Source organism: Myotis myotis, unplaced genomic scaffold (genome assembly GCF_014108235.1).
Source record: "Myotis myotis isolate mMyoMyo1 unplaced genomic scaffold, mMyoMyo1.p scaffold_m19_p_15, whole genome shotgun sequence".
Lineage (NCBI taxonomy): Eukaryota > Metazoa > Chordata > Mammalia > Chiroptera > Vespertilionidae > Myotis > Myotis myotis.
In genome coordinates this window covers 2897823-2924506 of record NW_023416319.1, presented here as the reverse complement: position 1 = coordinate 2924506, position 26684 = coordinate 2897823, and the positions used below count along the sequence as shown (strand labels likewise).

Genomic DNA, 26684 nt, shown 5'->3' with positions numbered 1-26684 from the left:
AATGTTCCTTCTCAGCGCGACCTCTGCTCGGTATCTAGGTGTTAACTTTTAGAAGGAACTGCACATTTTCCCAGGCGATAAAGTCGATCTTTAAAAAAAATGATTTGTCGGCGGAGCTGGGAGGAGAAAAGGGGATCGGGGTGGACTGTGAAACAGGTGGTGTCAGGCCGCGGGGAACGGCCTCCCCTTGTTGCTGCCTTTGGACCTGCTCCCTCCTGGCAGCTCTCCTTCCCCAAATAAAGCTCGCGGACATTAAGGCACCAGTGTGTTCTTGGCCTGCGTGGCCTGGGGGCCCCCACACGTGCCCCAACCTGACCAGCCCATTATGGCCACTCCGCCGACTGCACATCGACTGCAGGGGCTGCTGGCCGAAAAGAGAATGATTTCTTTTTATGAGGAATGATGTTTATGACTGAAAACAGAGCTAAAAACATGAGAATATTGACCACGGTTCTGAGAGGTGCTTGCACTGCATCACTTGATGCCCCTAAATATCGGCGTTCTCCCATCTTCCCTGGAAGACAGATGCCGGCACCGAAGACGAACGAGCTGCTGGGAGAATATCCTGCCTCTCTCTGGGGCGTCTCCTGCCGCAGCCACAGGAGAGGTCTGCGTGGCTTCCTCCAGGAAGCCGCCCACGTGACACACGGTGGGCGGGGCTCCTGCGGAACTGCCTGGGGTGCACTTGATTTAACTCCCAGTAATAAGTTAAATTAGCATCAGATGGAAATGCAAATAGCTAAACACTTAGCCAATCTAACAGCAAACAATTATTCTGAAATCAATATAAAAATAAAGACAGTAAAAGACTCATTATCATCTGAGGACTGAATTCATTGCTTTTAGAGGCAATCTTTTGGGGTTCCATGGAAATTTATTACGGGACGAGTGAAGCTAATTATTTGCCCCTTGGATGTTGTTGTAAGGCAGGTACTTGGCTTCCGTTTTCCTTGACTTTCACACTTACTTTGGGTGGAGTCTGGTCTGTTGCTCTTGGGTACTTCAGGGCGGAAGGGACAGAAGTGGACTCTACGCACTGAGCAAGGCTGGCCTTCGGACCGGTGGCCACCCGGGTCCCAGTTCTGGTCCTGTCCCTCCCTCTCTATTTTCTGACATCTACCAGCACCCCTCTTTCCGAAGTGGGGCCCGTGTTGGGCGTGTAGCGGCTGTTTGGATGGCCTTTGGGTGAGGATGACTCTGTCCACTGCTCACCTGTCGGAGCTGCCTGCGCTTTCCTTCTAGTCCCAGCTCCTCCTCCTCCCAGGCCGATGGGAGGGCCCTCTACCCATCACTGAAGGCCATGGGCAGGTCCTTGAAACCTGTCCAGCCAGTGACTCTGGCTTGTGCGGCCGAGCTAGAGGGAAAGAGGGGCTCGGTGGCGTGTCTGAGTGTCAGGTGCACAGGAGAGGGACATGGGATGCTGACCAGCACCACGCAGCCGGAGCCGGCAGGACAAGCTCGAGGCCTGGCGTGCGATGGAGCCGGGACTCTGGTGCAGAGCGGGAGTGACCGTGTGCAGGAGCTGGTGAGGGCGGGGCACACAGCACCTTCAGAGAGGCAGGGAGGGCGGCTCTCTCAGGGGGGTGGACAGCGCGGGGCCAAGGGTTCTTGCAGACGGACCACCAGGGACCTTTCTTTGGTCCTAAGAGGATGGTGTGGCCTGGAAGCTGGCTGGATGGAGCAGGGGTAGCTGGCCGGCCCGTCGGAGACTTCAGGTGCAAGCACATAAAAAGCAGATTTCACACTTAAAAAGCACTCCTGGCTTCTTCATCTGCATCTCCTTTTGCATGAGGACATAGAATTTATTATTTTTGTAATGTCATACTTTTCTTAGATTTTCCACATTCCCACGTAAAGTATGCAGCTCAGTGGTTTTAATACATTCAGAGTTGTACATCCATCGCCACAATCTAATTTTAGAACATGTCAACACTCCTAAAAGGACCCTTATTTCTATTAGTGGTCATTCCTGCCCCTGCTCCTGCTCTGCCCGCGGGCCAAGCTCTGGTCTACTTCTATAAGTGTGGCTGTTCTGGACACGTCACATAAACGGAGTCACAGTATTGGGCCTGCTGTGTCGGCTTCATTCACTTAGCATAATGTCTGGAGGGTTCCGGGTGGAGCACCATGGAGCAGGGTGAGGCAGGTTGGGGCAGGGTGGGGCAGGGTTGGGCAGGGTGAGGCAGGGTGGGGCAGGGTGGGGCAGGTTGGGGCAGGGTGGGGCAGCATGGGGCAGGGTGAGGCAGGGTTGGGCAGGGTGAGGCAGGGTGGGGCAGGGTGAGGCAGGGTTGGGCAGGGTGAGGCAGGGTGGGGCAGGGTGGGGCAGCTTGGGGCAGGGTGGAGCAGCATGGGGCAGGGTGGGGCAGGGTGAGGCAGGGTGGGGCAGCATGGAGCAGGACTCATTCCTGTGAACAGCTTCCATGTGAGCACAGACCACGCTGTTCTGTCTCCTCATGGGCCGCTGCGTCTCTGGACTGTCTGTCTTTGGCTCTTGTGAACCATGCGGCTGGGAATGCAGTTCTGTGCCGGGTTTTGTGTGGATGCGTGTTTTCATGTCTTTTGGTTGCATACTGGGAGGGGAATTGCAGGGTCCCATTGGAGTTCCGTGTGTATCATCTTGAGGGCCCTCCTAACAGTTTCCCAAAGCAGCTGCACCGCTTTCCGTTCCTGCGAGCATGTATGAGGCCCCGTTTCCGCACGGACTCACCGCCTCTCGGTAATGTCTTTTTTATTTCAGCCATCACCATTTGTGGGAAATGATACTTCATTGTGTAAAACAGAGGCAAAGAATGAAACCGGGAATGGCAAGCGAGGGTTTTTTTCCCCAAACGTGGCTACTTGTTGGGCCACAGGGGGCACACTTGGTAAGCTATTTCTTTTTTCAGAAAACAGAATTTTAGAGTGACAAATGACATAAGTGCACGCATGGAAAGTGTGCACTTAATAAAATTTGACACGTGTAAGACCACAATCAAAACAACATTTCCATTGCCCCCTCTTACAACCTTTGTAAGCCCTCCTCCCGCTCCCTGCTCTCGATTCTTGTTCCTGTGATGTTGTTATTCGTTGGTTTGAATTTTCTGAAATACCATGAAGGACTGTCTGTGGTTCCATCCTTTCCATACAGTTTTATAGCTTTTCAAATGGAGTCGTGGTGGGTCCGAGCTCCTCCAGCCTATGTCCGTGGTTGCACAGGTCAGCTGTCCACTGAGTGCGCACAGTCTGTCACTCATCTGTCAGATATTGTGCGTTTCCCTGTTGTGGCTGTGACAAACAAGGCCACTAGTTGTAAAGGCTTTTCTTTCACCAGGTGGGTCACATCCTCAGCGGATGCTTCACATCATCACAAATTGCCAAAGGCTTTCCACAGTGGCTGCTCCATTTGGCTTTCCCACCAGTGGTGCGGGGAGTCCGTTTCTGAACATCCTCCCTTCCCTTTGGGGTCATTTTCCATCTACCTGTAGGGCTTTAAGGTTTACTGTGATGGGGGTCTATTGTGATAAGGTCTTCTAGATCTTGACGTCTTAAAAGTTAGCTTAATATTAGAAAGGTTTTTGGTTTTTTGTGTGTTTTGTTTTTTTTTTGCTGTGCTTAAGATTTTAAGGTGACAGTATTTTTTATATAAAAGGTCTTGTTCCACTGTCCCCTGACTTGCATTGTTTTTTATCAAAAATCGGCTGTCGTCCTTAATTTTCTTAGTATATTGTAACCCCCTGCCCTTGGCTGTTTTTAAGATTTTCTTTACCGTTGGTTTTGAACAACTTGACTGTTCCATGCTTTTGTGTAGGTCTGTTCCTGTTTCTTGGACTTGGGTGTCATTGACTTTGGTTTAGTGGGTTTATAGTTTTTTATCAAATTTAAAAAATGTTTGACCATAGTTTTTAAAATTTTTTTCTTCTTCCTCAGGCCTGTCCTCAGAACATCCAATTACACACATACTTGGCTGCTTTAAGTTACCCCAAAGTTCTCAAATATTTTGGGATATTAAAAATTGTTATTTTCCTTGAGTTCAGATCGTTTCTGTTGTGTTCTCAAGTTCACTACCCTTTTCATCTGCACTCTAATCTGCTATTAGTTCTAACCAGTGCATTTGTCTTCTCAGACATTACAATTTTGATCTCCACCAGTGCCATTTGTCATTTTTATAGCTCACACTTCTCCACTTACCTTTTTGACATGTGGAATACAGTTGTACTGTCTTTTAATATCCTCGTGTGCTGATTTTAACATCTGTGTCAGTTTGGGGCTGGTTTTGATTGATCTTGCCCCTCACTGTGGCTCATCTTTTCCTCCTTTTATGCCTCTCTGATAAATCTCAGTTGGATGCTGTATGTGTGAATTTTGCCTGGTTGACTGTTGGATATGTGTGTGTGTGTGTGTGTGTGTGTGTGTGTTTAATAAACACTGTTTAGCTTTTTGTTATGAAATGCAGGTAGGCCACATGGAAAGTTTGATCTTTTGGGGTTCTGCTCCTAAAGCCAGAACTAGAGTCTCCGTTCGTCTGGGGCTAATTATTCTTCACACCGAGGCCAGTCGCGTTCACACTCGACCCCGTGTCCTGAGCGCTGCAGTGCCCCTCCCCCCGGCGTGTTTCCTCTCCCGTCTGGTGACCTGGTCGTGTGCCTGCTCCACTTTGCACGGTTCTGCTTGTTAGCACGCTGAGGGTGTGGAGGGGCCTCTGCCCACCTCTGGCACCCAGTCTGTGCACCTCTTCCTGTACCGTCTCTTCTACAAGATCGCCCACTCTGTCTCCACAGACTGTGGGCTCCATCCCCTCCACCAGGAGTCCTCTGGGCTCTGCCTGGATTCCTTCTCCTTTGCCACAACCTTGCACAGCAAGAGTTCTGCTAGGAAGACTGTCCCTACCCCACACACTGGACACATCCACTCGACAAAGAAGCCACGCGGCCGCCCCCGCCGGCGTCTCTGAATACCCACCCATAGAAGCCACAGTTTGGCCAACTTGTACCTCATTCCCAAACAACCCTTCCAACCACCATTGTTTTCAGACACTTTCTGACTATACGCCCCTCCTGAGCCAAGCACCCTGCAGATGTGCACCCTGCTTCCCTCAGCCGGCAGAAGTGAGGCGGGACCCCCTCTCCGAACCTGTTAAAGTGCACACCCTGCACCAACACAATCCTCACAAGGGGACCTCTTTTGTAATCAAGTCAAGACTGTGCTTGCTGGGACAAGGTTCACAGCATTCCGAGCGCCAGTGGCTGGGGCTAGGAATCCTCAAATGCTCGCATACCCTTCTTGCTGGGTCTTAAATGCTGATACTACAATTTTTATGGAAAATTTCCAGCCCCTGAGTTTTTTCATTGGACTGTGAATGGTAAATGACACACTTTTCTAAGTTTACGTTCTTTTTCTTGGCTAGATCCACAAAAATAAGATTCCTACTTTCTCGCCTCTGCCAGCAATTCCATGGGCAGAAACTATTCATTGCAACATAGAAATAGTCTTATTTGTCTCTGATATAGATTCACAAAATAGAGAGAAAAAGTTGCTCACACTGGATCCGGTCGCTTTGTTAAAATTTAAATAAATGCTGAGTTAGCCATCTAATGAATCAAAATCTCAAACACAAGTTTTCAATCCATGTAGAAATATATGGGTTCCAGGTCATTTTCAGGGAAAAATTTATACAGATACATGTCAGTTTACCAAATGTGCTAGAAGCAATTAAACTGTGAAGTGAACCGTATTTCATATTAAATTTATTTTGTATATAAAAGATGTGTTTCCAAGTACGAACAAGACAGCAGGCCAATGTAAACCTTTAGGTGGGAGGGGTCCACATTGCTAGGCCTGTGTGGGCTCACGGCTGCTCCATCATCTGTCCCAAGAACAAATCCCACGCCCTGGGTGGGACCCTCTCATAGCACAGCATTCTGCGACACCATACAGGTGACCAGTGAGCTCAGACGAGCTCCCGAATAATACTGAGGCCTTGTTGGCCTTTGTCACAGTGTTGACATTTCTGCAGATGGTGCTGAGGTCCCGGGGAAACTGCTGCCCTTGACCATGGATCAGGGCTGTGGAAACAAACCATACCAGTGGTCACTGCGTTCTTCACCCAGACACGTTTACGGCAGGGCAGGATTCCTTTAAGAATGGCCATCGAAGCAGTAAACATTGCTAATTGTATAATATCTGGACCCTGAGTACCCCTCTCTCCTCCTCCCCTCCCCTCCCCTCCCCTCCCCTCCCCTCTCTTCCCCTCCCTTCCCCTCCCCTTCCCTCCCCTCTCCTCTCTTCCCCTCCCCTCCCCTTCCCTCCCCTCCTCTCCCCCCCTCCCCTCCCCTCTCTTCTTTCTCTCTCTCTCTACACACACACACACAGTGGCCAGATTATTATAACCGGCCAGATTATTATGACCACCCCATCAGTACTTCATTGACACTACCAAAAATACTGAATATTGAAAACTTCCTAAGCAAATACTCTCAAGGTTTTATTACTATTATTATTTGCATAACTAATTCACTTCATTGTACTGATGGGGTGGTCATAATAATCTAGCCACGAGAGAGAGAGAGAGAGAGAGAGAGAGTGAGAGAGAGAGAGAGAATATATATATATATACATATATATTATATATATTTATGTATATATGTATATATATATGTATACACACACACACACACACACGTATTTCAGAGAGGAAAGAAAAGGGAGAGATAAACACATCAATGATGAGAGAGAATCATTGATCGGCAGCCTCCTGCATGCCCTCTACTGGGGATCGAGCCCACAACCTGGGCCTGTGCCCTGACCCAGGAACCAAATCATGACCTCCTGGTTCATGGTCAACACTCAACCACTGAACCACAGCAGTCGGGCCTGAGTACCTCTTTTTCAACATGTGCCCAGGGCTCTTCGGCCGTGTTCCCAAGTAGGCTGCTTTCTCCTGCACGAGCGCTGAGGATGGAGCCGCCTGCTGAACTAGCTGCTGTCTTCACGGGAGCCATGTTTACTACGAGAAACTATCTGACCGGCCCTCTGTTGGCTCAGACTTGAGTTTTTGGTGCAAGTTTTCTCAAAAGTGAACAAAGTGAGCCTCCATTTCAAGAGAATAGTTGATGGTCCCAAATTACGGCAGCTCGCACGACTTTCCGGCCGCAGGCTTTCCGGCCGCAGGCTTTCCGGCCGTAGACTTTCCGGCCGTAGACTTTCCGGCCGCAGACTTTCCGGCTGTAGGCTTTCCGGCCGCAGGCTTTCCGGCTGTAGACTTTCCGGCCGCAGACTTTCCGGCTGTAGGCTTTCCGGCCGCAGGCTTTCCGGCCGCAGGCTTTCCGGCCGTAGACTTTCCGGCCGTAGACTTTCCGGCCGCAGGCTTTCCGGCCGCAGGCTTTCCGGCCGTAGACTTTCCGGCCGTAGGCTTTCCGGCCGCAGACTTTCCGGCCGTAGGCTTTCCGGCCGCAGGCTTTCCGGCCGCAGGCTTTCCGGCCGCAGGCTTTCCGGCCGTAGACTTTCCGGCTGTAGACTTTCCGGCCGTAGACTTTCCGGCTGTAGACTTTCCGGCCGTAGACTTTCCGGCCGTAGACTTTCCGGCCGTAGACTTTCCGGCTGTAGACTTTCCGGCTGTAGACTTTCCGGCTGCAGACTGTCCGGCCGTAGACTTTCCGGCTGTAGACTTTCCGGCCGTAGACTTTCCGGCTGCAGACTGTCCGGCCGTAGACTTTCCGGCTGTAGACTTTCCGGCCGTAGACTTTCCGGCTGTAGACTTTCCGGCCGTAGACTTTCCGGCCGTAGACTTTCCGGCTGTAGACTTTCCGGCTGTAGACTTTCCGGCTGTAGACGGCGCGAGGGCGATGTGCGTCCGGCAGAGGCTGCCGGCCGGGCTCCGACGTTCGGGGGCTTCAGTGTGTTCATGTGTTTTCACGTAGAGGATTTCGTTGACAGTGACCCCACCTAAGTCGAGGGGCGTCCGTGTTTGTTGCCAAGATGAGGTGATGCAATCTGAGCTTTTAAGTGAAAATTCGAATTTGGAAAAACTATATACCAGAGCTTTTACACGTACTATTTAACAGACTGTCTACCCATTTAAGCACTGATTAACTAAAGTGGATTTTGATAATATACTATGGAAATATAAATGTTTGGAAGTTTTGCATATAGCTCCGTGAACTATTATTTGGCAAATGACTGGTGGATAGTGTTATAAAATTACTAGAGGCCCAGTGCACGAGAATTCATGTACTGGGGGGGAGGGGGGCGGGTCCCTCAGCCCGGCCTGTGCCCTCTCGCAGTCCAGGACCCCTCGGGGGATGTCCACCTGCCAGCTTAGGCCCGGACCCCCCTCCCCCCGGGACACAGGGAAGCAGTAAAGTAGCTGCCGAGGAGCCCTCATGTCCAGAGAAGAGGCCAGGGGCTGTGCGGCCATGCACGGCAGACTTGTTTGTAGGAAACCACGCAACTTCACGCGAGTTGTGGCACCACAACTCCATGGCTACGCAGTTCTCTCCTGTGGGTGCAGGACCAATAGGCCAAACAACCCGGCCTTACCGTCAGGGCAACCACAAGGCAGCGTGGCTGGCCCGCGTTATTAACATGGAGGCCACCCGGGGCACACACGCTGCTCCCTTTACTTTACCACCATCCGACAGCAGAGGCCTTGGGGCTGCACTAACCACCCTGCAGGTCCCCTCGCGGCGCCGGGAGCCCCCGACCCTTCCCATCCCGGGACGAGGGCCTCTTCCAGGAAGCATCCTGGCGCCCCGCGTTGTCTCTTTGGCCTTCAACCTGAGAAACAAGGCCATCGTCTGGCTTCCAAGGGAACTGCTGTTCATGTTCCGAGCGAAGCATTTGCACAACTGAGTGAGTCATCGACACCAGAAGTCAGGGAGGAGCCCGGGCACGGGGACCTTACCATCCACTCAGAACGCGGCGGGGCCCAGGACTGCGACACCTCAGGGATTGGGAGCCAGGAGCCCGTGGGGGGGGGGGGGTGTGTGGCAAGAACACGGGTCCCAGGCTCCTGGCATTCAAGCCCTTGTTTTAAAAAACAGACGATTCCCATAAAGCCAGAGAGCTTGGCAAGATTTTCCTACAAAAACATGCTTATTTGACTCAAGAGACCTCCTTAAGGAACACTCTGTAAAGTAAAATAATTACATTTTTAAGCACATACACCACCAATCGTTACTTCGAGCCGCTGACGAGCAGCAGTGAGACCAGCCCGGCCGCTGCGGGGGACAGTCCCCCAGCGGGTGTGGGTGTTATTGTCGCAGGAGCTTCGAGTGTTTGTGCCTCAGGGGCCCTGCTCCTCCTGAAAAGATCAATTATAATAAAGCTCGGCGAGTGTCTGTACCAAAGCATCCCGATCTGCCAGAGAGAACGAATCCGCGAGTTTCCCGGGAAGCTCCTGAGGACACGTGGGCCCTCAGGAACCGCCTGGAACGGGAATGCCCTGCACACGGGTCCAGGCAGGGGCAGAGCCGGGCTGGCGGGGGTCACGCAGGCTCTGGACGTGCTCACGGCCCTGATGGTCCACGTGGCGGATGGGAAGATGACAGGAGAGAACAAAGCACGAGGAACCGTCGTCCCTGCCTGTTTAACCGACAGACTCAACGCGACTGCAGGAGTCTGCCCCCTCCATAGGAGACTCCCGGACCTTCCCTCTCTCACTGGGCAATTCCTTTGGAACATCTGAAGGGGAAACCCGCCAGGGCACCCAATGAGGCGGACGACCCCTTTCCCCTGCAGTGACATGGAGTCCCAGAGGGTCCAGGTGCACCCCAGTCCACTGGTGACCACGTCCACCCAGCTGGCCAGCCACCCACGTCCTGGAGGAGGGTCAGGCCCAACCTCCTTGAGTCTGAGCAACAGGTGGGGTGAATGAGCAGCCACCACCTATGACTAGAGAGTAGACAACAGGCTGCCTGCAATTTAGTCTTCCAAACTACGAAAAAGGTTTACAGTGGCGAGGTTACAATCTTCCAGTGCTGCATCCTGCATTCTCCTAAGGTGGTTTACATGGAAAAAATAATCAACAAAGGTAAGCCTCTGACCCTGAGAGGCGAAGCATGTGCCCTTCGTTCCGGCTTCCTGGCTCCAAAATTCCTACTGCTCTGTCCGCACCATAGGTGTGCCCAGGGCGGGGCAGGCCATCTCTCAAGCCATCAGATACTGTAATCAACTTAATGGGAAACTACAGTCCCAAGAGAGCACTAGAGAAATAAACATTCCACGGCCCTTCTCCTTCGATTTTAGACATTGCAGGACCATGACAAGGTCAAAGCCGTGTGGCCTCCTGGTGACGGGGCGGAGAAAGCAGCCTGGCTCTGGCAAGCAGCCAGCCACTCCTGGACGTGACGTTGTTAATGGGAACTTGATGTTGACAGGAAGTTATAAAATTGAGACTGTTACACCGCTTTCCAAAACGATATTCTTCACTCAAATATTTCTAGGGAAGGAAAGGAGAGTAATTTATACAAAAAAAAAAAAAAAAAGAAAAGAAACCACTGTATGAAGCTGTATACAGGGTGGGGCTAAAGGAGGTTCACAGTTGTTCGTATGGAAAATACAATAATTGATAAGTAATAATAAAAAATAAACTGTTTTCCATACTCACATCTGTAAACCTACTTTTGCCCACCTGTGCAGTCAGATGGCTAAGGTGGGAACAGGAGTCACATGTCCGAACTGGAGAACAAGGATACTTACAGTCCCTGTGCCACCGTCATCAGCAGGGCTGGAGGACGTGGCCTTGGGGTGCATCGGCTCTACCTGCCCGAAGCCAAGTGAGGTTGGGAAGGTCCCCTCCAGGGGGGGGTAGGGCAGCACCCAGTTCTATCAGGCGGTCAGAAGCCTTTCTACACACACACACACACACACACACACACACACACACACGGCCCAGATGGCATCAAAGGTGAATCTAGCCACAGCTTGAGGTTCTAGCCAGGGCAATGAAAAAGCAGAAATAAAAGGCATCGTGATTCTCTATAAAGAAAATCTTAGGGAACCTGGGAAGCAATTCCTAGAACTAATAAGTGAATTTAGTAAGGCAGTAGAATATAAGATCAACATACAAAAGTCAATTGTTACATCCCAGCAGCAATAAAAGTAAAGTTTTAAAAGGATTTTGAACACCATCGATCATTCAGAAATCAGATTTATAAAGACAAGGCAGGATCTCTAAGCTGGACACCACACAACTGCTGAGAAAAATGAAAGAGAAACTAAACAAATGCAGAGATAAACTACAGTCATTAGCTTCAAAATTAAAAAGATGTCAACCCGCCCCAAACTGATATAGACTCAACGAGGTCCCAAGCAAAATACCAAAATACTTTCCTTTTTTAAGAAATTGACACCTTGATTGTAAAGGTAATATGGAAAACCAAGACACCTAAAAGCCAAAACAATCTATTTTCCCCCTAAAATAAAGTTGGAGGACTCCCATTACCTTCATTCAAAGCATCAGGTCAACATGGTTCTGACGTAGAACCGATGAAGTGAGCACATGTACAAAACTGTCCAGACCCCTCTGACCCTCACATGTGTGGTCAATTGATTTTTGTCAAAGGCACCAAGACGATTCAAGGGAAAAGGAGAGTTGTTGTTTCCAACAAATAATGCTGAAACAACTAAATAACGATATGGAAGAAGTCAACTGAGTGCCTCACAACAAAGTAATCTGAGATATAGCTCATGTACCCAAACAAAAGGTTAAAATGATAAAGCTTTTAGAAATTGTTTATTTTATTTTTTCCATCACCAGTTATCCTCTCATGCCCTCTTCCACCTCCACCCCAAAATCACCACACTGTTGGCCATGTCCATGAGTTCTCTCTTTTATTTATGTTTTTGCTCAATCCCTCCACAACCTCAACCGCCCCCCATCAGAGCTGATAAAGCTTTTAAAAGGACTTATAGGAAAATGTATTGGTGAAATTACATTAGGCAAGATTTCTTAGAGACAAAACTTCTACCCATTAAAAGACTACTAGGAAATAAAACACAAGCCCCACCTGTGAGGAAATCATCACTATACATACATTTGATAAACAACCTGTAACCAGAACAAATCAATAAAAAACAAGATGACACCAACTAAAAATGGGCACAGGGCTGGCAGACCCCTCACAGTGAAAAGGCTGACATGGTGGATAAGCGGTTTAGATTAGGCCATCAGGCAAGTGTAAACTGAAACCATGAGATCCCACTCCTTACCCACTGGAGCCTAAAACGTTAAGAACTAACACCAGGGGCCAGGGAGAGAGCACACACCCCCAACTCACCCCTGGGGGGAACGTAAAAGGTCTGACTTTGGGGAAAGTTCTAGCAATTTCTCATGAGGGTAAACACATTTGCCAGGCAAGCCAGAAATTCCACACCTGGTCATTTACTCAAGAGAAATGAAAACACGTGTCCCGCAAGAGGCAGGGACCCGGATATTCACGGCAGTTTTACTCATAGCAGCCGAACACTGGACGCAAATGCTCACCAAGAGATTAGACCAGGGGTCCTCAAACTTTTTAAACTGGGGGCCAGTTCACTGTCCCTCAGACCGTTGGAGGGCCGGACTATAGTTTTAAAAAAAAAACTATGAACAAATTCCTATGCACACTGCACATATCTTATTTTGAAGTAAAAAACCAAAATGGGAACAAATACAATATTTGTATTTGCATGTGGCCCGCAGGCCGTAGTTTGAGGACCCCTGGCTTAGACAAAGAAGCTGCGGGGTCCTCCACAGCAAACCCCTCAGCAATGACAGAGAACGAGCTACTCACGACACACAGGCCCTGGAGAACCTCAACTCACTGCTGAGCCGCACGGAAGACAACTTTCTATGAAGCTTAAGAACCAGTAAGATGAGTCCCTGGGACATAAATCACAACACTGGACGCCAGGGACGGGGACTGGATGAAAGGGAGCACAGGGAGCCTCTGGGAGTGTTTCCTGTCTTGACTGGGTTGGTGGGTACAGGGTTGTACAGCACTGTATAAACTCGCTGTACACTTAAAAAATCCAAGGCTTTTACTATGTAATTTTTATTCTTAATTCTGAGTATGCATACTGATTTTTATGCTATTCTTTAACGCTTCATGTCCCTCCCAAAATTAACCATATATACGTATGTCTGTGTAGATTTATATAAACCAGGCTTCTCGGTGTCCCCCCAAAACCTCTTTCCCAGTTCTTCCTTACACACAGAGACCCCCATGTTAGCCAATACAGGACAACCCAGCGGGCCTTCCGGCTAGGTGTGATCACGTGACCGTTCTAGCCAGTGAGACAAGAGAAAACATCAGCTGACCCTCCGGAGAGGGAGGCGGGCGGCGTTCCTCTTCCCTGCTGCTGCCCGGAGTGAGTGGCAGGTGGTCCGAGGCTGGCCGGCAGCACCAGGACAGGGCCCAGGAGAGGCGCAGGTTCCCCCCCCCCCCCCCCCCCGCCCCCGTGAGCTGCCTGAGCCACAGCTGCACCTACTGCAGCCAGCATTGGAGGCCCATGTCCCACGGCTGAGCCTAATCTGAGCTTGATCCACAGAAACTCAAGATCCGTCCTATTCTGTGGTCCATAATGAGCATTCAACTCAACATGTCTTACAACGCTTTCTTTTTATCCTTCATCCCCCAAATTACTTTACAGAGTGGTTTTTAAACAAACAAATTCAACACAAGCGAACATGCTAAGAGACACAATGGCATTTCCCCCCAGAAATTACTTGGTGCCTGTGATTTTCCCAACACGCCGCCAGCTGGCTGTCGGGAGCGGAGGAGCACGTGGCTCAAAGGGGTGCCTAGTTCTGTCTTCAGAACGTCTATCGATTGTAACAGGCGGCTCGACAGGAAAAGCTCGACAGCGCAGGCGAGAAGCGGTATTTATGACGGCCGGGTGCTCATTATGGCGGCCTCTGACAGGGCCATTAGAGTCGATTTTTATGTTGCTTATGTATTTTCTTTATCTAATGTCCCTGGCATTGTGTTTATTAGCCAGTTGACAAACACCGGGCTTGCAAGTGGCTGGTTTTTCCCCTCCTGGCAGAAATAACGAGAACCGCCACTTTAACCCGACTCCACAGTCAATGACGGAGGAAATCCGATGTGACATCTCAGACGGAGCACTGAGCAGGGCTCTCCATGTTTACGCTCTTGCATCAGGGAAACAGAGCGGAGATGGTCCACCAAGCGAGGGCAGCCCTGACCTCACGCTGCAAAGGGGGTTCCTGCCTCCTCCCCAGCTGCACTGAGAGGCCAAGGCGCTCCCGACTGGGCCAGTCCCGGATGCTGGTGTGACGCTCACCTGGTCCACTGACCTGGGCAGACGGGCCCCCGCTTAAACGCCAAGATTGAGCAGGCACCTGCGTCACCCCGTTTCCAGAGAAATCCCACCTCACTCGTGCAGTCAGCCTTCAATGGTCACAATCAAGCCACGCCCCTCACCAAACCCCTGGGAGCTGCTGACCAGGGTATGCCCCTGGGCTTCACCAGAGGGGGGCTTCCAGGCGTCCAGCACAGGAGCCGGAAATGAAGGACGCGGTCGCCCACTTGGGCTAATTTCTGTGGCTGTGCCCGTGGCTCCCACTACCCGTGGCCCAGGGAAACCAAGCAGGAACCACGCCGGTTCCTTCTGTGGCTCTGAGCCACCACGCAGAGGGTGTCCCGCGGGAGTCACTCACCCAGCGGCCGCCGGCGTCCCGCCCAGCAGGCTGATCCCGTGCAGGCCCTGCTCGCACCCCGAGATCCGGAGCTGCCCCACGGGGCTGGCCACCACTCTGTGCTTCACCTCGCAGGCCGCGTCCATCCTCCCTCGGACCTAAGGACACATTTGAAGCGGGTGAGAACGTGCGTGGGAGAGAGCGGGTCGCTCTTACAGCTCCACGGAAACCCCCGTGTTTAAGGGGGAAACATCTTCAAAGCTTCCCCCATGTTCGGAGTTTGGTCAGACACGGTGTCATTCCTACCGTACAGCTACTTTGAGGACAGAACAGCCCCATCGTCGCCGTGGGCAGCGCCCTCGCCTTTACTCCCGTTACCCCCTCCTCCTCCCACTGCTGATGAGCACCAGAGGTGAGACGAGGCCCCTTTGCAAGAGCTCCTAAAACTAGGCTCCCCCTACTTCCCAAAAGCAATTAAACCATCACCCCAGTTCTCACCAATGAAAGCCGCACACAGACCACGGCCCGCGGAATAAAGCGCGTGTCGGAGTAACGGTTACCGGAGCGAGTGCGGCAGCCCGCACCTGCACCGCCACCTGTGGCAGGAGGCGGTCGGGAGGCAGAGCCCTTGGAATGCAACTCGCAGGCTTTGCAAAGCTTCCGATTGTGCTTACATTGGAACGAATGTGAATGCACAGAAGCATCCCTGACGCGTCCTCCAGGTCAGTGGTGGCAGATGTCGCCTTTGGTCAGCACAGCACAGGCTGAAAGGGAGCAGATTCACCAAGAGCAGCGAGAGGCCAGCAAGGGGAGGAGGCCGGTTGCTAGTTTATAAAAGTTCCTCTCACCCCGGGGAGCCAAGGAGTCAGTAACGCACGGGAGGGTGGAGGGGTGCGCACCTGGACCAGCCGGCCCTGTCCTCCTCGCCCGCCGCCTCCGCAACCAGCCCAGCGCCCATGTCCCTCCTCCTAAGCCCACGCTTCCCGCAGTTCCACCTCCCACCCAACCTCGCGAGATAAACTGGCCCAGCTGAGCCGCCCACCCATCAAGACCCCGTGGGCTCCTGACTAGAGCTGACTGCTCCCTCCCCATCTCCATCTCCACTTGGCTGTCCTGTGGGCACCTCAAGTGGCCTTGTCCCAAACGGTCACCTGCATGCATTCCTCCCATGTGGGGCATTTCGGAGAAGGCACCCGTCCATCCCTGCCCCGCCCAAAGCCGGGTTACCTCCTTCCTGCACCAGCCTCACCTGCACCGAAAGCCCGGCTCTCACATACATGCTGTCCTCCTCCAGCTGCCCCTCGTCCGTGCCTCCCTCCTGCTCCCAGGTACATCTAGACCAGAGATCCTCAAACTTTTTAAACAGGGGGCCAGTTCACTGTCCCTCAGACATTCCACACATGCGCACTGCGGGCCGGGACGCGTCGGCTGCTATGCAGGACAGGCAGTGGCGGCAAAAACACCCGGCGGGCCGGATAAATGTTTTCGGCGGGCCCCATGTGGCCCGTGGGCCGTAGTTTGAGGACCCCTGATCTAGACCCTTGAAGAGGTCAAAGGCGTTCCCCCAACCACACCGTGTGTAAGCAGTACCCTGAGATCCCATCCCAAGCCCCCAGGCTCCAGAGCCGCCCTGTCCCATCCCCATTTTCTGTGCAAACCAACGGGGGTTTGAACCAGGTTCCTCTCCAGGTCCCATGGGGGCACAGGCGGTTTGCTGGGAAACCTTTTCCATGTCCCTGAATGGCCCGCTTCTAGGCACCGCAGCCTGTGGGATAAAACAAGCTTCCGAGAGGGTCCTCCACCCTCCACTGCACCAGGCGGGTCAGGGGTCCCACCCACCACCTGTCACTGTGGCTCGGGGCCACAGGGCTTTGCCCTGAAGGATAAAGGGCACCTGACTCTCGGGGTCGGCACAGGGCTGGCCCGAACCTGTGTAGAGACCTGGCAGCTGGGAAGGACTTGGGGTTAGTTATCCTAGCCACAATCGACATTTAACCAATGGCCTTGGCCTTTGACCTTGTCACCGAGGGTGCTCTACCCTCTGCAGAATCTTATCCAACAGCCTCAAAAGCTGATCACTCTTCAAAAGCAGGTGGCCACCCCTTCTCCCAGCCCCCTGGGGGCCTCCCCTCATTTCTTGGGGCCAGAACCAACAGCGGCCCCCCACCCCGCACATCTGGGGACATTTCCAATCCCCCTGAGCCACTGGCAGGTGCCGAAGCAGGACATTCGCTACCACAAGTCAGGGTCCCACTGATGGCAGAAGCATCACGCACGTGTGCTGGACTGGACAGTCAGTGTGTCCACCACCCGGGCCAAGGGTCCAGGCCCCATTTTCCAGAGCAGGCTCCCAGAGGAGTGCTCCGGGGCCCAGGGAGCAGCTGGACATGCCACCCGTCCCGGGAACACTCAGCCCGCACATTAGCATGTTAAAGCTCGGAGCAGTCTCGCAGCAAAACCGGCTCATGTGTGTTTACATAGCCCTGTGAATGGGCTCCCCACGATCCTGCCTCCCACTGGGGTCCCGCTCAGAAGCCCTGGCCCCAACAGGCCCACGGCTGTTTCCCAGCAGATCCGGGCCCAGGAGACCTGGCTCAGGCCCCAGATCTGGAGCCTAACACACCACGAGCCCCCTCTCGGGCAGGGCTCCCCGTGGCAGGCTCCAGAAGCTGAGACGGGCTAATTTAAGCACAAAAGCAATTGCGGAAAGGCTGTTCCATAACTCAGAACTTCTGGGAAGGCTGGAGAAGCCGCTCAGAAAACTGTAGGAACCAAGGCTGGCCTCAGTCCAGCGCAGCCAAGACCGGGCCTCAGGAAACATCTGCGGGGACAGCCAGGGACTGCAGGCATGCAGCTGCCGCTGTTGCCACCGTTGCCCCTGGAAACAGGATGTTGCAGCCACCGTCAATTCCCTGCTGCCCGCCTCCCTGTCACTTGCCTCTGATTCAAGGCCCAGGCAGGAGCCCAGAGCTGGCTCGGGGGCCAAGCCAGCGCACGCCTGCGCCGAGTGGCAGGGGGAAGGGGTGGCTGCCAGGGGAGGAGGGCTGTGCCCACATCAGCCCCGAAGGAGGACGGGGACACAGCACTGCTGCAGAAATTCAGCAGGAGCTGGAGCGAAGGTGCCGTGTCCATGCCCCTCCCAGGCCTCAATGTCCTCATCAATAAAGTAGGAATAACAACACTGACTGCAACCTCGCTGGGCTATTCTGTGGGACCAACGGGAGAACTCAGGGGAAGCCCTGGATGTGCCGGTGGGCAGGCAGCCCTGAAGGCCAAGGACCTGCGTCCCCCCCGGGACACATTCACCCCCACCTGCTCCAAGAGCGCCCAGGGAGACAGACCCCAGAGTGCAGAGGAGGGCCGAGAGGTCAGGGGGCCGATGAAGGTGACTGAGGACGCAGGGCCTGAGGGTCCCCTGTCGGACTTCACCCCCCTGTCCCAGTGGCAGGCTCTGGCCAGGCTGACTGGCTGAACCTCGGAGGCCGTGAGCCTGGCTGCAGCGGGCAAGGGCTGCTGGCCACGCCTGGCGAGGCCCGAGCTGCAGTGGCTGCGTCCATCCCAAACAGCACCCAGCGCCTGTGCTTCGGACCTGGACCACAGGGATCTGCAGCTTGGCCTGCCCACCGCTGCCCCCGCCCTGCTGTCCCCAGGACCAGCACCTCAAGCCCAGCAACACGGCGCTGTCCCTGGGCTGCCAGGTCGGAGCTCCCGCCAGGATCAGGCTGCCCTTGTGGCATTGAGAACAAGCCGGAGGACCTGCATGGCCGCCAAAGCCACAGGCCCCCAGGTCAATCCCAGGGCGAGGGAGGCCCATCCACATCAGCCAGGACCGAAAGCGCACCATCAGTCAGAACTGAGCAACCGGCAAGTCCCAAACCTAAGTCCGAACGAGGCACGTGTCACTCCTGACCACGTCCCGTCAGCGGGTCCTTTAGTTCTGTGACATCGGAGGGAGTGGCTCCTTAGCTCAGCGCCTCTGGGTTTCTGAGCCCGTTAGCAGCAGCGTTGCTGAAGATGATGCACCGCGACCCACCGACGGCCACTCTGGCAAACGAGGAAAAGCAGCAACTGTTCTATCAGCAACATAACATTCTATCCACCCTGCTAGGAACAGGCTCAGATGCCACAGAAACCCACACAGGAAGCTCTGTCCCTCAGACAACAGGACGCTTGGCACGCCCTTCCACAGTGAGAGTGACAACCCGCTGAACGCTGACTCCTGCGACAGAACAGAGAATGTCCCTGGGACGGGAGCGCGGCCGCTGGCATGGCCGGCAGTGTGGTGACGGGAAGCCCAGCCTGAAGTGGCAGGTGGGTTTGTTCCTCGTGCCACGGAGCTGGCAGGCCGGCAGAGGGCTGGGAGACGCCTGCGGACAGAGATGGGGTGTCGCAGCCCTCAGCAGGGACCCGCAGAGGCTAGGAACCGGGCAGCAAGCAGAGGAGGCTCAATAGCAGAGGAGGCATCGGGGAGGGTGCGCGTCTCAACACAGGCTGGTGGCAGGCACCGCCTGGCAGGCCCCAAAGGCAAACACACCCGGGGCTGCCACGAACATGGGGGCACAGAGACGCGGCAGAATTCAAGCTGTGCGAGTACAACAGCCCTGGCCCTGACCCCCCACCCTGCGATGCCACCACGCTCCAGGGCCCAGCCGGCCATTGGGCTCCAGTGACAAAATCCCACCCACACCGGTCATGAGCACGAGCCTGACCCCGTCAGCCATGAAGGGAAAGGCCCTGAAGACACTCACTTGGCGGAGACCACAATATTCACAGTCCTGCCCTGGCATCAGGCTCAGGGCCACGCGGGTCCCCACTGGCCTTGGGGAGGCTACAGCTGGGGCGGGAAGGCAGCCGCTGTGGGGGAGCAGGGCCACACTTTGGGGGAGACGTGAGCAGCTAAGACATTTTGGAGAAAATGACGTCTACAGAGACCTGAATGACGAGAAGGAGCTGGTGGGTGAGAGGCAGTAGGTGCTGGGCAGGTGGAGGGGAACATGGCATGAAGCAGGGCTGGGAGGCTGGCCATGAGGCCTGGGGTACCCGAGAGAGAAGTGCGGGGAGACACGTGGCCAAGGGTGCAACACAGCCTGTTCGGCCGGTGCCGAGTCTGGCTTTGTCCTTGAGACCCCAAACTTTAAACCAGGGACGGTGCACCCGACTGCGTGGTGTTAGGCCGGGAGACTGGAGCACCCTGGCCCTGACGCTGTGAGCCACCAGCACAGACCGGGGAATCCTCTCTTCTTCAGCCTGGAGCAGTCCTAACTGATCCTGCCGGGTGCCAGAGTACAGCCAGAACACTGCACGTGCTCAGGAAATACTTGCTGAATAGATGATCTGATTATAGGAATCATTCCAGTCCATTCCAGGAGACCCCAGCACTCATGAGCCCATAGCTGGGGGGAGGTCTGGTGCCTGGGGAGTCCAGGAGGGCTTCCTGGAGGAGGGGCCGACATAGGAAAGCAAGCAGGCATTCTCTGGGGGAGGGGTGGGGAGGAGAGATGGGGGCAGGCGGGTCACATGCTAAGACTCTGGTGCTAGAGCGCGCCCAGGGCATTTGGGGACTTGGGAGGCGGCCAGGTCACAGAAGGGAGCAACCCATGTTAGAGGAGGCCACTGTTGTAGCTGCTACGGCGGTGAGGACCCAGTGTGGGAGACGGGAGAGGGAGGGCAGACGGTGACACCGATGCCCCCGAGAACGTCCCATCCAGGGCAGAGGAAGGGCACACTGTTTCTAGAACCTCCTCCATGATGGACAGGCCCCGAGTGTGCACAGATTCTTGGGCTAATGGCTGCCTTCCAGGCAAGAGCAAGGAGAGTTTAAAACCCGGCCATCGACCATCGATGGCTGCTGAGCACAGCTGTGTGGGAGGAGGCAGCTCCTAGGACCTCGGGGCAGAGGAAAACGTGCCCAAACTGGGCACACCAGTGTGAATTTGGAAAACACAAGGCTAGAGGGTGCCAGGGAGGCTCCCAACAAGCCAGTCCCTGAACATCTGCCAACAGCTGCCCCAGACCCGCTCCCGCCTCTGAAACCACGGCCTCCAAGCCCCCGCCTCTTGCCTGGCTTTCACGGGGACTCCACAGGCCACAGTCAGGACACAGGGATTCAACAGCCCGCTGCCCGCCCCCCACTCTGGCGGAGCGCACACCCCGCCATCCACAGCCGGCCCGCTCCCCACACCATCGCACGACAGTCACCTAAAGCCACAAGAGCGGCTGACATTAATTGGTGGCAGAAAAAAATGGATTTTTCATGCCTATTAGGAGACCTCTGAAAAAATGAAGTGCGTTTCGTTTCATCCCCCTTTTAACATGAATGGCGTTTAATGTTCGAATTAAGCAGCTGGCGCCAGAGGCCGGGTTCCCGCCGGATGAAAAGCGAGACACCCCAAGCCAGGACTGTGTCCCACCGCCCCCCCCGCCCCCCCCGCCCCGCTGCGGTGCCGTCTCGGGAGCACGCGGGCCAGGCTGCCCTTCCAGAACCTCTTCGCCCTCCGTGCCTTTCCCTTCTAGCCGTTCCCAACCTTGGCGTCCCATGAAGAGAACGCTGGGAAGAGGCTTCTAGAAGGGAGACACGGCCTGCCTTCTCCCAGGCGGTTTACAAACAAGGCACCCAGACGTTGGCCTTGGTACCTGCCCCAAGTCAGCGGGCACGGGGTCCCCGGTGAGCCCAAGGCCGTCCCCGGGCATCCTGTCCCCGTGGCCCGGGCACCGCGGAGGGTGGCAGATGAAGTCCCCTTTATCCCCAATGAAGGAGAAGTTTCACAACGTTTCGCCGTGAAGGCCTCTCGGCGAGCCTGCGGCGTGATTTATGACGGTGTCCCCATGTTCCAGACACGCTCCGGGGGCCGCGGCGAGCAGGGCCTTGATGGCATGAGGGGGGGAGGAGGGTGCGGGGGGGGGGGGGGGGCAGGCGCTGTTCCCACAACAAGGCCGGGCTGCCAACCAATGCACATGCTCTGATCGATGCCGGGCAGGAAATTTCACGCTCCAAATTAGCTGCCTTCTGCCCAGAACCTATCAGTGGCTTGATAACTTGAACATATAATTCTATGCCTTTTACTCTTTAAACAATAATTCAACCTAATCCTGTGGCTGAAGCCAAGATTTCCAGCCCGAAAGTGCACTTGCCATTTGATTAAATACTAATAAATGCAAGAATAAAACACCAGTCCTTTATCTTACAGTGAATTCTTCAAAAAACCATAAACTCTCAAAATTCATTATTTCTCTGGAGAAGGGGACAGGTTCTTCCCCTCAAAGACAGCTTAGCAGCCTCAGAGTCTTAATTAGAACAGTTACCACAGGATTTATAGTCCGGGCTTACAGCAAAACGGCGTCACCCTCCAGGTTCTTCGACTTCAGGTGACCTGCCGGTCAGAAGGGCCTCAGGCGGGGCATCTGGGCAGCCAGCAATGGACAACATCACAGACGGGTCTGCGGTGCCCCCTAAACAGAAGACTGACCCTCCACACACAGACCTCTGGTCCCAAACGAGGCAGGCGAGTTAGTGTAAACCAGGACACACGGATGTCCTCGGGCCTTCTTGCCATGTGTTTGGTACTTGAAAATGGGTGAAATAGTTCACGTTTCACCCATTAACAAGTAAACAGGGAAATGCTGACAAAGGAAGACGGTGAAGGATCCGGAGTCGGAGACTTGTTTTCTGTGGTTGTAACCAGCACACGGAGCCGCGGCGACGACAGGACCCTCCTGCAGTGGTGGACAGGCCGCAGGGTGGCGTCCAGGGGGACATCACATCCTGTGACTGCGGGACTTGGCCCAGGACACCTGCCCGGGCCGTGAGGATGGAGGGGCCACAGCCTTGGGTCGGAGGCTCAGGGCTGAAGCCCAGAGATGCTGGCATCACTGAATAAGTCAGGCAGTGGTGAGCCAGAATCACATGGTCCTCTGTCACTGGAGGTGCCAAAGACACAACCCATCACAGCCAGACCCGGGCCCTTCATCCCATCCACCCTGCCATGTCTCACCCTGTTGGGACCACCTCCGCCCCTTCTGCCCCAGCCTCCAGTGTGTGGGACTGAGGAAGCAGCCTGGGCCCACGTGTCCTCTCACAAAAGATGGCAGGCCAGGTCACACCTGCAGGTGGGCATGCGGCTGGATGATTGGTCAGCACCCGTCGCTGAATCCCCGCCACTCCTCTGGGGCTGAGGTGTCCAGCGGCCTATCCCCAGCCACTGCAGGACTGAGAAGGGCAGGTCTAGGATAGAGGGGCAGGTCCAACCCATCTCTTCCCAGGGCTGTCAGCTGCGGGGGGACAGTCAGAGCCAGCGCCACCCCAGGAACTCGGAGGGCTCAGAAATTCTGTGCTGAGCCCGGCAGAACCCGGCTGAGGGTCAAGGGCAGGGCGCAGGCGAGGCCAGCTCTGGGGTCCGGGATCGGCGACAGTGTTGGAGAGGATGATGGCATCAGATGAGGCCAGGCGGAACTGGAGTGGTTTAATGAAAATTTAATGTTTAATATAGAGAAAATCATTTTGGCTCACGTTACTTGATTGAGACACTTGTTATATACATGGAGAACACATACATAGAATCCACATCCTACAGAATCTATGCTTCAATAACGACTAAGACCAGCTCATTACCAATCAATCTACCGATGACACAATGACTAAGTATTGTGCAAATATTTTTCCTCAGAAATAGGGATTATTGCAAAATCATACGTACGCTACACCCAATCTCTGTTCAAATAATTGATCGGTGGCGTCCTATCTTTCGCCCACATCCCCGCTTCCACCAGGAAGACCTCTACAGCAGCATATTTCAGCAACGAACAGAAATGTAAAACTTTGAGGATGTTACTACAAAACTGAGCTGGCACATTTTATCTAAATCACAGCAGAATGAATTCTTCAAACAACATTCGCAGATGAGAATCACACGGACCTGTGATGTTCATTTCAAAGGCAACGAGTTAGAAGAAACACCCACACTGTCACAGAGGCAAGAGCTTTGATAATGAACGGCTCCTTTACACGCTAAGAGCCTAACCAATTAGCGAGCAAACTAACATTAACTATCTTTCTAAAGTGGGTTTTAGAGGAGGACGCTGCCGCTCCCTCCACTTCTGGGGACTCGGAACACGGACGGTAATGAGGGCACAAAGCCAGCCGTGGACTCCAGGAGCACTGGCCCGGAAGGCAGAAAACACGCCAACTTACTCCTGGAGTCCTGACGAGCGTCCTCATGAAACACGGATCGTCACCTCCCTTGTCTGACAATGTCCTTTAGAAAGTCAGGACTTTCTCTTTTCCCTTTTCTTCCGACACTGATCACCGAGGCTGGGATGGCTTCTGGAATTACCGTGGTGGTCCCGCGGGTCTGAAGAAGAACCCCACCCTGGCTCAGAGGGACAGCACGGGGCGCCCCAGGCCCCCTGCCCAGAGTGACTCCTAAGGGGCCCACCCAGGAGACTCGAGCAGGGCCACGCCAAGCCAGTGACCAGGTGCATTAGATACAATGTCCCAGACATTCCTTTGTTTAAAAGTTACCAATATACTTCTTTTTATTGTGGCAAAATACACATCATACACATCCATGTGTAAGCGTACCCATCAGTGACATCACATGCATTCAATGTTGTGTGACCATCACCAGTCTCACCATCCCCAACAGAAACTGTCCCACTAAACACGGAACCCCTCCCACCCAGACCAGCCCCGGCACCCACCCTCCCACGTCCTGTCTCTCGGAAGCTGACGCTCTAGGAGCTGCATGTGGAACGTGTCCTTTGTGACTGGCTTATTTCACTCAGCGTAATGTCTAACAGGCCCGCCCCTGGTGGAGTGTGGGTCAGAATTTCCTTCCTATCAAGACGGAATTCTATGCCATGGTACGATGGGACCACATTTGGGGTTTGTCCACTCATTCCTTGGTGGACCGCTGGGTTAGCACCAACGCTGGACTATTGTGAATAATGCCGCCATGGCTGTTGGCGCACACATATCGGTTGGATGCTCTGGGGTACGCCAAGGAGTGGCCTGGCTGGGTCAGGTGGCCCCTCTATGTGGAACTCTGAGCGAGGGCAGCGCGGGTGAGGGAGCAGCCGCTGCCCGCGCTGCCCTCCTCTGAAGGCCGGGGGGGCGCAATCGGGCCTCATTGCTGTCTGCCTCCCCAGAGTCCCTGGCACTGTGACTGCCAGCCGACACTCAATAAATAGAATTCCCTGCCCTTTCTCGCCAGCCAGGACTGAGCCTGCTTTAAACCCTTAACCTGGGAAGACTACAGCCAGACCCAGCCCAGAGGAGAGGAGAGGGGAGGGGAGGGGAGGGAGCCTTGGAGGGGAAGCACCCCCCGCCCCCGGGGAGAGGGGAGGGGAGGGGTGGGGAGGGGAGAGGAGGGGAGGGAGCCTTGGAGGGGAAGCACCCCCCCCCCCCCCCCCGGGGAGCTCGCACACCCATGCACCAGATGAGGCAGCAGTGGGCAGGCCCGGAGGTGCGGGCGCTGCTGGCGCTACTGCACAGACAAAGCCGCATCCAGTCCCACCCCGGGGCACCGAGCCGCCCATGGACCACCTAGGGGCTGCTAGCCGGCATGCACGCTAAGGCCCCTGACCCCCAATTATCCCGAGAAGACCTGCATCTCACTCGAACACACTGAGCGCCGGTGCGTGTGCTTTTGTGAAACGAACAGTCCAGCCGAAACCGAAGGTAACTGCCGGGGAAGCCGCCGTGGCTGCGGCCGAGACGCTCACTGCTCACCCTGGCCTGTTCGGAGCCATTTCACAGAGAACGCGGGCCTTTGGTTACCGCTTTACTCATTTCCCGGCCCCTCTTCCCGTGGCCAATTCCCTCCCCTATTTCTTACGTACTTTGCATTTTCCTAAATGTGTACATTTCTGCAAACCCCCTACAATTCTTCCTTAGCACATGGCTCGTCTATAAAATTCGTAAAGTAACTGAAGAACCAGCAGGTCCACGACTCACGGTGGAGCTGCAGCTGCCGGGCCCTCTTGCCCTGTGCCAGCATTTCACCCTCTCACATGTCAATCCCAGTGTCTCCCCAAGACACGTGCCCCCCCACCATGTTTTTCATCAGCCAAAACCCTTCTGCAGAGAGGGTCTCCAGGCCCTCGTGGAGCTGCCACCAGAGCGGCATTCTGCATCGTCTCAGTGTCACCACGGCTGCACCCCAGCACGCAGTGAGGTCCGGCACTCCGCCCCGCTGCACCCCAGGTCCACAGCCACCCCCACACCCAGCAGAGGGCACTGGGGAGTTGCCCCCGCAGCCAGCACTGCTGAGAGGGCATCGGGAGAAGACATTCTGTGCGACATCGTCCGTGTCTCACCACTCTCACACGGCAAGTCCATGGTCTTCCCCGAGACCCGTGGCTTCCTGCTAAGCCACACGTTTTTTATAAAAGCATTGCATTCTAGCCGCTGACATAGCCAGTAACCGTTCCCCAAGGAGTCATTCTTGCGGCCGGTACCACCACGATTTCCTCTCCTGCGCTGACCCCCACCTGGCCGCTCCTGGGGGCCTTTGGGTCACAGCAGAGGACGCTCATTGCGCAGAAGCCCCGGTGCGAGGGCTCCCTGGGCTGGCCCCGGCCCTGCTGGAGATGGGCCTCGGTGCCCCTGCCTCCAGTGTGTGCCCTGAGCGGGCCTACAGGGCCTCTATCCTCCGGCCAACACGAAGCCCCATGGTTCTGCCCATCACCTGGGAAGTGACATCCCTCCGGGGTGCACCCAGACCTCTGCTCTCCTTCTTAACTGCCGGCTCTGGAGCAATTTGTTGTCCCACCTTCATCAAAAGCTGAGAGAGCAGAGATACTTTGTAATTCTTAAAACTTCGATTTAAAAAAAAGTTTTAAGTATTATATATATGGATTTCAATGAATCAGCAACTCCATCTTCCAGAATCCTCCATCACCATGAAGAGCTAAGCAGACGGTAGTAAGAGAAATAAAGTGTCTGGCAGAGTAGAGTTCCTTTTCTAAAGCCACCTCTGGATACGCTGGAAAACCTACCGTGGCAATGATAGCATCTCTCTATCATCCTGCAGCAGAATTTTAGCTGGAGACTTAGTCATTCCATCAATTT

At 54.4% G+C, this 26684-nt stretch overlaps 1 protein-coding gene across 2 annotated transcripts in view; it reads right to left on the bottom strand.

The window, feature by feature from the left end:
* The window catches only part of MGMT (O-6-methylguanine-DNA methyltransferase), a 188999-nt gene that overhangs the window by 140733 nt on the left and 21582 nt on the right, over nucleotides 1-26684 (bottom strand). For both annotated transcript variants that reach the window (XM_036335695.1, XM_036335694.1), the window contains exon 2: nucleotides 14639-14775. In XM_036335695.1, coding sequence (XP_036191588.1) covers nucleotides 14639-14775 — 137 coding nt within the window. The remainder of the gene's footprint in view (nucleotides 1-14638; nucleotides 14776-26684) is intronic.